The 14,362-nt window shown below is 40.3% G+C and overlaps 1 protein-coding gene across 1 annotated transcript; it reads left to right on the top strand.

The window, feature by feature from the left end:
• The first annotated feature begins 2,116 nt into the window (after nt 1-2,116).
• On the top strand, nt 2,117-13,058 carry LOC145433860 (uncharacterized). Its single transcript, XM_080311115.1, has 3 exons — nt 2,117-3,303; nt 5,169-5,259; nt 12,219-13,058. The coding sequence occupies exons 1-3, from the start codon at nt 3,018-3,020 to the stop codon at nt 12,454-12,456; spliced, it is 615 nt and encodes a 204-aa protein (XP_080167241.1). The 5' UTR covers nt 2,117-3,017; the 3' UTR covers nt 12,457-13,058.
• The last annotated feature ends 1,304 nt before the right edge of the window (nt 13,059-14,362 follow it).

The following is a 14,362-nucleotide window of genomic DNA, read 5'->3' as shown; positions in this document are numbered from 1 at the left end:
TAAAACATTTCTACTTTCGTGTAAATATGGACCTACACGTGGAGACGCGATCTAGAAATTTATAGGCGCCGTGTCAACTTCTCGCTCTAGTACAAGCATCGTGAATTTTTTACAGTTCTTAGCAGATAATGACCGTATATAACAACATCGGAGTGTGAAAGGCAGGATTCGGTTTCGGTTATTAGGGTGACCGATGGCAGAATACCACACTAAGAACTCGCGTATAGTGAATACATAGGCGCTTACAGTGACACGAAACAGCGAGGGATTCATTGCATAATATTATTGTGTTTTATATGATGTATGTTGTAGTGACGCAATATGCTCTAATGCGAATAGCGTCACTGTAACTTCGTCTTTTGTTTTTTAACAATAATAATAATAATAATAATAACCCTTGCCAATTCTTCATCTACTGCAATTCTCCATGTATTGCATAGGAATAACAATTTGACTGTATTACTGAAATTGTAAAAATTTACTCCAATCTCGCCATTTTCCTTTGGGTGCAGGTTGCTCCCCGGATTATGTGTGTATTGACCAGTTTCTTACTGTGAATAAAGAATATAATAATAATAATTAATAATAAACTATGAGAGGGCGAAAATATAATTTGTTATGTAGCTGTTAAAGAGTGACAGGTCGAAAAGCTAGACAGAAATTTGTTGCAATCCTAATATACGCAATACGAAGTCATCTGTTGAAATCAGCAGTCTGTTGCAAATTGTTTTGCTTCAAATCGCTACAAACTTGGCGGTAAATTAACTCTCGAACAGCAGCATAGTTTTCCGTATGGATTTAGCAAATTACGTTATAGCATGTCGGTATTATGCAACCTTACCGATTCCCTTAACCGCACGCTCCTATATTAGAAACCTCCAGACAATCGGTCGCTCTGGCTAAATGCCATATTGGCATGTTCGGTTTAACACAATTTTCAACTTTCGATGAGCCACGAAATTGCATTTGCATGAGTTAGGAATTATCCGTTTGATCTGAAGCGCTTGATACTTAACCAGTAATTACTTCACGCCGTCAACTTGTTTACATCGGTGTAGGCGCTTTAGCGGCGTCGGGATAGAGAATTTGCTTACGCTGGGATTGTATAGTTTTTCTGGTGTTGCTCAAACGGTGACGCATACACAAGACATCCGTACAAATGCCGGGATACGTTTGAGAAATGTTTGGATTGGCCTCGATTATATTCGAGTCAGCAGCAAGACTAGGGAAATTCAAATGGGCCTAAATGGGCCTTGTGTCTTGCGGCAGAATTAGCAACCGGGGCTTCACTTTGTTGAAAACACGTGCTCATAAAATTTATTATTATTATATTATAGAAAACAACTGCAGAAAATGTCGCTTGGCCATATTAAAGGCTTTTTGGGCCACGGACAATAAATAATGAAGAACTCAGTGTGCATTTGTCATGTTGAAACACAAAAGATGTATCTATAGTAGTTCAAATTATTGTATATGGTTCTGCATGACGATGCAGCATATTCAACCGTTATATTGTAGGATCAGTAAAGAGGCCATGCAGGTCAACATTTATGTTATTCGCCTGCGCATCTACTGTCTCTGATTATCCTCTTTGCGGCAAACGGATTTTGCAGTGTAACATACTTCGGATAACTGTGAATCGATGGATCTGATATTGTTTGCTATGGTGACATAAACTGCAATGATCTTAGCCGTAGCAGAATCGAGTGTCCTAGTATTAATTGGAAGTCAATACTGTGCTCGTCTGTTGCAAACCGCCTTGAGTGCTAACTGGGGATATTGTGAAAGGGCTACTCGTTTTTTACTATCATTGATCTGTTATATCTGATGGTACCTGATTGCTACGGTCATAGTCGATATATGGTATTCTCTTCCGCCAACACTTTAATCGTACACGACGGCCGGTAATGGGCAAGAACGTTCTGTGCATCAGTTTTGAAAAGAGTTGGGGTCTGGGAGGGAGGGATTTGCATTCATTATCGAGTTGAGGGATTGACAAAGAGTTCTTATCGCATATAATGAAATTATTAACGTCATTAAAGGCAGCTATTGCATGATTATATCTATTTTATGCATGTTTTTGTCGGCCTTGTGAATTACTCGACACTTCCGTTGACGAGGGCTAAATTCACCTCCCCGGCCTTATGAAATGTTTGTTCTGTTTTTGAGTGAGCATTGGATATCTGTTCAGTAGCTATCTAAGCAAATGAAACAGAACCTTGTTTTCGATAAAACAATAACCTATTTCGTAATGTTGCATTCGACGAGGTAATACAAAATTCCGGTGTTCCAATATAACATATAATTCCCCTTTTTTGGTTACTAAGCGAGAAAAGAAATCACGAATTATGGGGTAATGTGGGTTAGGTATTCGCCTACATAAAAGTCTTGATTGCTTAAATTCTCGTGTAGACGCACTGCTCTCCCATTCGCGAATAATATGTTCAACTACGAACAGCTAGAAAGTGAAAATAATGCGTCGAGCTCATCCGCCGTGTGATCTAAAGGTCAACGCGTATAATTATGGTATCTAAGCAACTTCGAAATGTATGGTCAAGTGGCTACAGTCTTTGCGCCGCATTCGCACATACAGTAGCAAGATTAAATACTTACGCAAATGAATTCAGATTGCTGATTGAAAGTAGGTGGAACAATGATAAATGTTCTTCCTTCCATGGCGTTGATCCGAGTCATATCTTAGGTAGTGAGGTAAGGAACTAGTACAGTGCGTTTCTCATTAACGATTTTCGTCATCGCTAGTGTTGGTGTGACAAATCTCTTCGCGGCTGGAATTGTCAACAACTTTACGCGTTAGTGCAAGGAAAATAAGATGCTTACGGCGCGCTTGTCACGCATAATGCGATTAAACGCACCTTTTCGTTCATGCTATGCAGTACCGAAGTTTGCGGCAATCCACGGCATGTGTAGTGCTCGCTGTGCTCGCAGGAAACGAAATATCTCAACCGATGATGACATTTATTTGCGTTTGATTTACATGTCAATAGAATATCGAACAGATGGAACGTAGTAAGCTAAAGTCTCTCGGCACGTTCTGCGCCTGTCTGGTCGTATCATTGAGCTTTGCGGTGGATGGCTTCCCGTATGCCGTAAAAGACGGAACTGGGGATAATTTGGTCATCACGAACATTTCGCTAGTAAATAACTCTCAGGAGATATGGTCAAATCAAACGGAATCAATCTCAGACACACATACAGTGACAGGCAGTAGGTGTATTCATCATGGCAAAGGACATAAAAGGGTTAAAAAGAGCACGAAGGCTATAAAACGCCCGGCAGACGAGCGTAAGTATACCTCTCCGACGCTACTGACATTTCCTATCCGTGAATCGTTTAGAACTTTAGATGTAAACATGATTTTCCTTATACAACATATGATGATATAATAATAATGAGATAAATGTAAATACCGCGAAATAACCCCTCTATAAGGTACAAATGCAATTCACATCACATTTCCAAGTGACATACCGCTGCCATCCATTATGGTTCCATATTCTTATCTCTTCATTCAAGGATCAAGGGAAACCCTTACACATTTACATTTTGACGTGAATATGTTTTTGTAATAACAGAGGTTCCTAATGTGGTGGGAATTCTTGTTACATTACAATATCATTCTCCTAGCGGGGGAATTCGGCGATTTAGAACCTCGCACGAAGGATAAGTATATCCTAAAGCCGTGGGCCCAAAATAGGGCCAGCGGGACGATTTCGTACGACCCGCGACAGTCTATACTAGGGGTGACCAACCCGTGGCACGCGGGAAAGATTTGAGTGGCCCGCATGATAATTATCGAAATTACAGTTAAATTACAGAAAAATGAATTGCCAACGTCAAGTTTTATGAACTTTCAAGGTCAACCAAAGCTGTGATTAGTCCTACCGCGACATTTGGGGTGCTGGTGACTAAAGAAGAAGCAGTTTCGATGCATTGGAGTAGCCAGGGAGACGAAAAGGCCCATGTCCCACAAATTTACGTAAATATTTGTATATGAAAATACTTCCTGCGATTACGTAGCTCTAGATTTATTCTTTTTAGTAACCCTCCCGAAAAACATAGCCTAATATACAGAATTGAGTCTAATTGTATTCTCAAATATGGGAGAACAGAATATCCCCTATATCACCGCAATCCTGTGGGATGTTTCAGTCTAGTGGTGTGCAGCACGCGGGACAGGCATTTCGGCGCCAGTCATCGTCAAGTTAGGATACACCACGATATATAAAATGTGGTAGAAGGAAAGCCTGTGACTCCACGATTGAGCTCCCAGAAAGATCGATCGATAAAGTGTTGACCCAAAATGGTCAAGGTGCGTTAGCGGAAACCTGCCATTGCAATCTGATCCACGCGGTACAATTGGGACCCGCAAAACAAGCAATATGCAAGTACCGATATTATTGACCGGATTCATTCGTCAACTTTGAAATATTTTCGCGCGTCGCGCGGATAGAACATGAGCGAACACTGGTTTTTCATGACATAAATGTCAGCGATTTTGGTGCGTAGTAACGTAAGTCTTCGCTTTCACCGTTACCTAATCTATCCATAAACAGAAGATCATCAATACTTAGGTGACCCGTGCAATTGTTCGTAAAACCACATGCGGCACTTTGGCCAAAAAGGTTGGCCACCCCTGGTCTATACCGACTCGAAGCTCCAAAGCGACAATAGTCATTTCAAATCAATCGTAATCCCGATCTTGAAATATCATGATAAATATTCCGCAAGCTGCCACAACCGAAACTGACGACTGCTTTTTATTGTGGCGCAAGTGACCAATGGAATGCGACCCACATTAGCAAAAAGCTTAGACAGCTCCGTGCTAGAGCTTTAATGCCGTGGTGCCCGCTTGTTATTTTATTTAACATGCACCTGGGTCACCAGAAAGCTCCTTCTTATGTGGATGTCAGCTTAAATATCACTGAAGGGGTCCTGGAATGAAATCGTTTGAAAACCAGTGGGTTATAGCAGTATGTTAGAACATGGTATTACGCGAACTGTGAGTATCATAAAAAATACAAGAGTCAGTATACGCACAAGTGTTGCTCACCGTGATCTGGGATGGGCGATCGATGACCATCTTATGATTATATTGAATTCAATGGCTGGTTTATTGATTTCACTAATGTGTGTGCGCATTTTTTCAGTACCGTCATGCCCCCTTCATGAGAATCTAAGCAGTTACGAAACTCGAAGTTTTTCTCCGTGGAATTATACGTTGGACTTTCAATGGAACAGGTGTGTTATTCATCAATATTGTCTCCAAAGGAATTCTTTGAAGCGGAGAATATAGCATCTGAAGAAAATGGTTTCCCGACATATGAGCATGCGACACAACGGAAAACGACACTTCAGCATGGGACACTTCAGCATGCGTTACTTCATCATGTGACTTTGTAGCCCAAAAACTTACCCTAACCCGAAACATAATCCTGAAATTACCCCTTATATATATCCTAACCCCAAGCATAAGCCTAACCCTAACCCAACCATAAAATCCAACCCTAACCTATTCTAACCCGTAATTTAACCCACATACCCAATTGTCGCATGCCAAAGTATCGCATGCTCACAGGGTTGTAACAAAGTTATAAAGCTCCGAGTCATAAGTCAATCTCACTTTTACAGTTTTGACTCGAGCCAAGTCGAGTAATTTTCAATTCGCCACCGAGTCAAGTCCGAGTCCAAGTCATCGAGCAGAGGTACGAGTCCGAGTCATGGTATTATGACTCGAGTCCGAGTCCAAGTCATTGTATTGACTGCTCAGTTTCCAGTTAAAGTCTTGTTAAACCCACTTTTATAACTCTGTTTGCTGATATCGAATGGTTCCCATTTCTAAAATACTAATTTTCCTCAGTTGTAACAGTTTCTGGTCGCATTTTAAAGTACCAGTACCAATAGACGAAATCCCAATAGGGTGGTTACTTTACTGTTCTGCGAAATTACAATGAAATATCGGTCTTGGCCGTCTGAGTCTCGAGTGGTATGACTTGCTTCGAGTCATGCGCAATGACTCGAGTCCAAGTCGAGTCAATACACAGATTGACTCGAGTCAAGTCGAGTCATCAGAAAATCGTGACATGAGTCATTTCAACCCTGCATGCTCATATGTCCACGGACCACGTAGCGATTTGATTAAAGACAGAATGTGGTACGGCAAAGCTGTACGTACAATGTATATGTACCACTTGCGGCTCGCGACGATTCTGAAGTGTGTCTCGGGAAACATGTTTTAAATTAGGTGGGATCTGGTATACGCGACTTACGAGAAGCCAATTATTTATCAACACATATGATATGTCTCATCAGAGTGTCTATAGCCCCGGACACGCGCACTGCGTGTTATGAGCAGAGGGTACGCGTACCTCAGTCTCGCAAACCAGATACTATCGTGTTCAATTCCCCGTGGCTGCCTCCCAACGAACCCAGTCGTAGATTAGTGAAACTAGGGCCGGTCCCAAGCTCAGGTAAAGGAGTATTGGGTATACGGATGCGGCAGGAAGGGCGTAAAATTTAGGTCAAATCATTGCGCGAGAGAACTGAGCTCTGGTCAGCCCACAATCGGTAAACCCGATATACCAAACCGTAATATAAAAGAAGGGTACATGTAATGTAAAATCGACAAATTACATTAAAATTTTATCCACAAGATAGACATATTCGAAAACACATAGGCCTACGTTATACGTCAAATTCTGTCACGAGGGCTGTGAGGGCATCAAAAAATAAAGATACAAACATGAATAGGCTACTGAATTTCTGTAGGTATACCTTTTATAAAAAATCGATCTATTATCAGAATAAATTGTTTGCCAGCAAATGCTCACCTGATATTCACTACTGCAATACTCGCTAATATGATGAATAAGCCGATTGTCATTCATTGACGATTTTTCTTCTCTCAATTACCGATTTCGTAGGAACTCTCATATCATCTCCTAAACTGTATTTCTCTTTTTGCAGCTGTTAGTAAGCCTAGGTAAATTAGCGTGGGGCCTGGGGTAACCAACACAAATCTTATTCGTTACACCTCTGGCCCCTATACTTAATAAAATGCTTAGATAATTGCACAATTTTCTGGTTTTCGTACTACGTCTATACTGTCCTCCGTGGTTGTCAAGTGGGGAATAGTTGTCGTACACACCCATATTTACGCTCGTATTCCCAAAATTATATGGGTCGCAAGTTCGTTTCAATTTCATTTTCTCTTGAAATAAGGGTCGATTTGAAAGAAAGGTTATGGACCATTGCATTAAAGCAGGGGTAGCCAACTCAAAACGGGTCGTGGGCCATTTTTCAAAATTCTGTGATGCTGCGAGCCGCATGATTCAATATCGAGATAAAACAGACCACACAGTTTAACAATCACGTTCCTAAAACTTTACGCCAGTGCAATGCTGTACACTGCGGGTGTTTTACCCCGTAAAGTTCGGTTTCCCATTGGATCGTCGTCTGGTCCTATAACAAAAAAACGTGGTATTGAGTGAGAAATTTAGGCAAATACTTACGATAGTGTCGATAGCCTGTTTTCAATTGATTAATTATCTGGCTGTCCCTCGAGTGCGTTGGCCTATCTTTTCGTGCGAATGCAAATATGTAATAATTTAATTAAGATTATGCCCCCAAAGGGATTACTATACTAATAAGATTAGTAGAATTTCAATTCATATCTACAACACACGCAATTTTTCTTTGGCTTCATTAAATAAAAATATCTATGTCGTCATACTTTCAGGATAAGATGTGCACAGCTCCAGCTGATAGTTTTTGACAACTGCCAATGCCCTAGGTCGTGTTTGATATGCAGTGAAGCGTTCTGTAACGGATACGGGTAAAAATGGAGTACAGTAGCCATTTATGAGCTCACCCAGAATGCATTCCCGGCGAATATAGGCTAAAGGCTATCCCGCTGACTGTCATTTAAGAATTTCCATCCTTATGTTTTAACTTATCATAATATGTTGCTTTGTTTAGCTAAATTTGTGGATGAAGCTTTTTTCAAAAGATCAGTTTCGCCATGACGAAGCGGAGAAGCGTCTATAGCATTGTACTGGGATGCTCTATTTTGTAGGGTATAATGCCCCACCCATGTAGCATAACGTCAATTTGATGAACATATAATAATGATAATTTAACATATAATAATAATAGTTGGACTTCACAGATGATCGTGGTAGAATGGGGAAAAATCTCGCGCGAATAATGCAATATTCTGTCAGCTTCGACTAGTTTGGGAGATTTTATGACATTTCGCGCTATCCCTCCACCCGTCCGGTGTTATGCACGTTCGAAGTAACTTCTTGAATACTGTCATACGTATGAACGCAAGGCAGAAATATCAATTGGTGACCTGTAAGGAAAGGATTCAAAGTCGAATTGCACCGCGGGCCGGATTCGAACTTTATAATCGCTTATGGGCCGGACCTGTGGAATGTTGCCAAAATGTTATCTCCAAATCCCTACCTTCGTTTTTCAGGGGAATGCTTGATTATTCGGGATCGAATGTAGAAACATATTTATGCATAGACAATGGAGTTAGTCGATTGAATACAGTTACAAATCACTAAAACGGTGGCTTTAACCTCTGAGTAACTGTAAACTGCGAGCCGACTTAGACAATTAGATAATTCTAGTTGTCCAATTTCCCTAAATTAGAGCGAAATGCAATTTGTGAAATGTTTTTATGCTCTAATTCTAATTCTAATCTAACTTGTTAATTTTTTTGTGCTCTAATTTTAGTTCTAATCTAATTTATTGGTTTCCTAAAAATGCCTCTTTGTCCGCGGCTTTTTGCTACCAAGAAACCATCGCATTACTTACACCGCCCGTACAATCATAGTAGTTATTGTGACGAATAATAATAGCCATACTGGTATAGTAGCTTGTAGTCTGCGAACAACATTTTAGTTGCGATCACGTTTTTAAAACTTTATGTTAGTACAACGCCGTGCTCACTTGCGTGGGCGATGGACATGGTTATACCACAAAAGAAGTAATTTTAATAAAGAAGTACAAATACAACAAGAAATATTATGATTATCAACTTCATTTTATTTTCAACTATGAGCTGTTTACGATGCCTGATCACGCTTTTCAGCGACTAATGAATTGATATTGCGACTAGCCAGACATGAAACCAGCTGAAAGAATATTTCACCCTAAATATTGATCTTGTGGGAAAGTCCCAGACCATTTTCTAAGCTTATTGGTCTTGGTAGTGCTTGGGCCATTGCACGTCAAGACAATATGCTCCTATCAGCTGACTCTCCATCTATGTAATGCTGTTGCCATCGCCGAATCCGTTTCAGCTAGTGAGGAATAGTGTTGTTGGGCACAGGCATAGCTAATTTTGAAACAACTAAAATAATTTGAAACTGAAACCAATTTCAGCATTTCAAAATCTTTACTTCGCGTTCTTCTAAAATCACAAATCAGCTGGCCGACCGTATGTGGCCCGCGTGTTGGTGACCCCTGGTATAGTACAAAACGAGCCAAGCAGCTTGTTGTACAGACGTTAATGCACTGTCATTTGATATGAACTGGACTTTATTTTTGCTGTATTATTAATTTCTCATTCACAATCTCATTCAATTTCCAAGTTTTTGCGAATTCAGTGATTTAACTTCTAATTCTAATTTAATTAAAATAAAATGTGTAGCTGTAATTCTAATTTTATTCTAATTTGGAAAAATCGTGCAGCTCTAATTCTAATTCCAATCTAATTTGAAAAACAACTGTGCAGCTCTAGTTCTAATTCTAATCTAATTTGGAATAGCTGAAAATTTTCTAGTTGTCCAAGTCTGACTGCCAGTATGATTACTTCGTTTAGTCGTGAATCGTGATGCGGCGACATTGACCCAGCGTTTTCATTATGACGGCAACAAGATATTTAACCTACTTACTACAAATTCGGGGATTGAAGGACGTATTTTAACCCAATCAACAACAACTCACATTTGATGAATTATTGATAAAAGGGAGTGACGCTTTTCGGCTGTAAGTTCAGGTGCGTCACGGACTAGAATGTGCGGTATACCAAATTAGGGACAATTATTTATACAAAAGTTTCGAGAGAAACTATTGGGACATTGTGTGGGCCAGGACAGATTTACAAATATGTACCACACGAGATAAAGAACTATGCAACAGGGGATTGTTGTTGTTGTTGTTTATTAAAAGAAAAGTTTGGCGCTTATCACCTGTTGGTCTTTTGCACCATGATCACGTGCAACAGGGGATAGCATTCCGGGGACGATCAGTAAATTTCCGAGTGTTGCGGTGTTTTTGAGCTCATGCGCCTTGTCGAATAAAAACGTTTTATGAAAATCTATCAATGACAGTGCAGCAAAAAAGTTCCACCGTTTCAGGAACTGTGAAATGTTCGCATAGACATTTGATGGACTGAATGGATTTGTGAATCCGAGAACCTTCTGAGTCAGAAGTTATAATATAGCAATGCGAACATAGATATTTGCATTATATTCTTTGAGCACAATATAAGTTACATATGAGTCATATGATATGACAGTTTCGCATTGGCATTTCATCTTTATGAGTAACTACCTTTTGGTTCATTCTTTCAGAAACTCAGAAAACTGGGCTGATTGTCACTGTAACTTTCAGAAACTATCACCGACTAATAGTAGGGGTTTATAACCAGGGGTCCATGAGCCCCTTCGGGGTACAAAGCACCAAAGTAGGGGGTACACGATGCAGTGTGAAATTATACGCTATTGATCAGGGTTGTAATGACTCGAGTCACGATTTTCTGATGACTCGACTTGACCCCAGTCATTTTCTGAAAATACGGAAATGACTCGACTCGACTCGAGTCAGTCTGTGTATTGACTCGAGTCATTGCGCATGACTTGAACCAAGTCATGTGACTCGAGACTCAGACGGCCGAGACCGACAGTTCATTGTAATTTCGAAGAATAGTAAAGTAACCACCCTATTGGGATTTCGTCTATTGGTACTGGTACTTGAAAATGCGACAAGAAACTGTTAAAAGTGAAGAAAATTAGTATATTATAAACGCGAACCATTCGATATCACCGAACAGAGTTATAAAAGTGGGTTTAACAAGACTTGGAACTGGAAACTGAGCGGTCAACACAATGACTTGGACTCGGACTCGAGTCATAATACCATGACTCTGACTCTAACCTCTGCTTGATGACTTTGGCTCGGACTTGAGTCGGTGGTGATTGAAAATGACTCGACTTGACTCGAGTCAAAACTACAAAAGTGAGATTGACTTGTGACTCGGAACATAGTGACTTGGTTACAACCCTGCTATTGATGGACCAAAATTATTTTTCAACATAAAAAATAGCATAAAACAACATAAAATGAAATAATATTGGTTGGATTTCTTCAGGGGGATTGTTTCTTTCAGTTCGGATACCTTTCCTCCGATAAAATAATAGGCTATATAATAACATAAGTTGCAGAAATGAATCCAGCCTTTTTGCAATTATGAGAGAATGGGCTAGTCCAGGTTTTGAACCGAACACCGCCATTTCGGCGCCGGCCTTAAATTTCTCCCCATAACACAGCAAGACCTATGACGTTTCGCAGCACCTACGACAAGTAAACGGCATTGCCAAAGAGATCGGAGGCGATAAAAATTTAGACCCTATACATACATCACGGTGTGCGAAGTGTATGATAGGCCTATTGATAACTCCATGTAGTCGCTGAAATATCTCCTTTCCCTGACATCCACAGAAGTTGTGTTGAAAACCCTACGTGGGCCTACCGCTAGCGTTAGTGGCCGGTATAACAAAGTATTTCGATCTTGGATAGAGGATTCGAGAAACCATTCCTGTCAGCTCAAGGGGTGAGAACGCTAAAAAAGTTAAGACACACTGCTAATGATTAAAAGTGTGAAGGGCAATATTGACGCTGGACGCTTAGAATGTGGAATGTCTTCGACGTTTGCCGTCCTGAAGGATTATTCACGTGGAATTGATTCTTATCAATAGCCTCGACTCTCGATATAAATGTGCTAGATGATACAAACATTTTTTTCATTTAATACGCATTGCCTAGCGGGCCAGATGAAATCGTTCCGTGGCCCGTATCCGGCCCGCGGGCCGTATGTTTGACATCCCCATGCTTTGAAGGATCGCAAGGGATCGCAATTACAAAATGACGTAAATAATGGTGTTGTTTATTTGAATTATTCTTTTTAGATATCCACAATTATTAAGCTCCGCGAACTGTCTGTGTCGATATTGCTACGAGCGTAACAGTATTGGCGAATTGGAAGTGTTGCCCCTAGCCCATTCCAAAATTATCACGGTAGAAACCTGGGTAAGAGTGGCTAACAACGAAAGTTACACAGTTCCTGAATGCGAAGCGTGCCAGAACTGTACGGTTTCATATCAACCTCTTGATGTAAACGCCGGATGTCACTGCATTCGTGACTGACATCTCACAAGAGCATGCGGCTCACAATCTCGGAAAGTTACAAAATACCTTGAAGAGAACACGGCAACAAGACCGAAGCCGACGACCGCTTCGTATCAATGGAGTTGCATCAGCATCGAAGTTTGCCATTAGCCATCGAGAATATGGCGCCAAACATTTATATCATATGGTCTCCGGAACGTTTTTTTATAGTAAATATATAGTTAATGGATATATTTATCTGGCGCCTGGAACGTCTCTTCAGACCTGTCGTAATACGAGGCATCGAATAATTTCAATTCTAATATCCACGCGCGTGACTTCAAGGTGATTTTGACGCCGAGCGAATTCTATGTTTCAATTTACGTCAACTATAAGCGTTCATCTTTATTGGCATCTGATCCCAAAGTGTATCTTTACTTCGAAACCCACTCAGGCGAGCGAAAAACATTTCAGTAATTCCGACTCAAGTCCGAACTATATACATATACACTCTACGATGGCTTATTCTCAGGACAAGCTCATTTATTTTTAGTTATCGTATATCGCCAGAACTGCGCATACCTAATGCAATGCGTCTTTTTATGCTGATTATAAACCGAATACACTGATCTCGCAATGCATGTCAGCAGTTTGTTTTTGTGGTGCCAGATGGTAATTTGCATTTTCACTTGTAGCAACGTGTAGGATTATTAAGCGGAAATAGCGCGGCTGGCCTTTACAGAATAGATCACTCAAGTATAGTAAAGTTTATGTACGTGTGTAAGCTCGGTAAACGGTGTGATTTTCATTGGCGAATTAATGAGAAATTCACAGACCTGGCGGGGCCTAGTCTTTCTACTAAGACAAGTGTCGCATGCTTTTTGTGCCCAAACCGTGCCGCGGCTTATGATCAAACTTTTATTTCTTCCGCATGAGCCGAGTCAGGTTCAATATTTGAGATGTGTAGGGGCGAAATTATATACCAATAACACTGGGAAACAATTTTGATCGAAAAATTTGTTGACATAGATTTGGACCTTGATTTAGGATAATTTTAGGGTGCTGATTTCAAAAATACTACTGGTTCTCTTCTATCACGTCAACTTTTTGCTCTACGACATACGCCCAAAATATGCAAATTTTCCCGAATATAGCCATATTACTTTTCCATATCATATAAAAATCCACACTTTTACCATATAATAAGTTATATAGTCAAGGGCTCGATTGAATTATGTAGGGAAAAGGTACTGGTATCGATCTAGGCCGATGTTTCACCCATTTTTGGTTAGAGGATGCAATTATCCGAGGATATTTCACACACATATTCGACTCAAACTGCAGGATATGGCAAGAAAAATAAACATGACATCTAATAACAGCTTTTGGTCCAATGCCGCTTTCAGCTTAGCCAGTGTAACCTGAAACTCCTATACGCTCGATAATTTGGATCAAGATGAAGATCTCAGGGATAGCAAGCCAAATGATGAAAATTTTGGAATCGAAGTTGATTCAGAAAGTAGAGTAGTCCATCAACACGAGTAATTGATCTGACATAAGCTTTGGGACTTGGAACAGACATCTTCGTAGCTTTTATCATCCTTATGAAGTGAGAAAAGATTACTTGGCAAAGTAGAGAAGGTATCTCACTTTCGATCAGGAGAAACGGCCTTTTCTTCGTAAGCCTACTTTCGGTAGCTTTGTGTATTGCCGTCATACTGGCATTGGCAAGATATCGTTACCATGGATTACCGGAGGAGTTGGGAATCCCGATTTTCAAGTCAAGTGAATGGCAAATGCCTATAGGTGGCTCAAAATGGATACTAAAGTGTGCCATTCTCCAAAATGGCAAAGTCTTAGGTGCAGTAACAATTGCACGCTCAGTTAGTCTTCGTGGGTAATACAGAAACATTAAGAGTAATACAGAAACATTGCATTGTTGCAA

The sequence above is a fragment of the Botryllus schlosseri genome, chromosome 2 (genome assembly GCF_051294905.1).
Source record: "Botryllus schlosseri isolate E-star chromosome 2, Bs_hap1, whole genome shotgun sequence".
In the NCBI taxonomy this organism is placed as follows: Eukaryota; Metazoa; Chordata; class Ascidiacea; order Stolidobranchia; family Styelidae; genus Botryllus; species Botryllus schlosseri.
The sequence above is the reverse complement of the archived record's forward strand: the minus strand, read 5'-3'. Positions and strand labels throughout refer to the sequence as shown.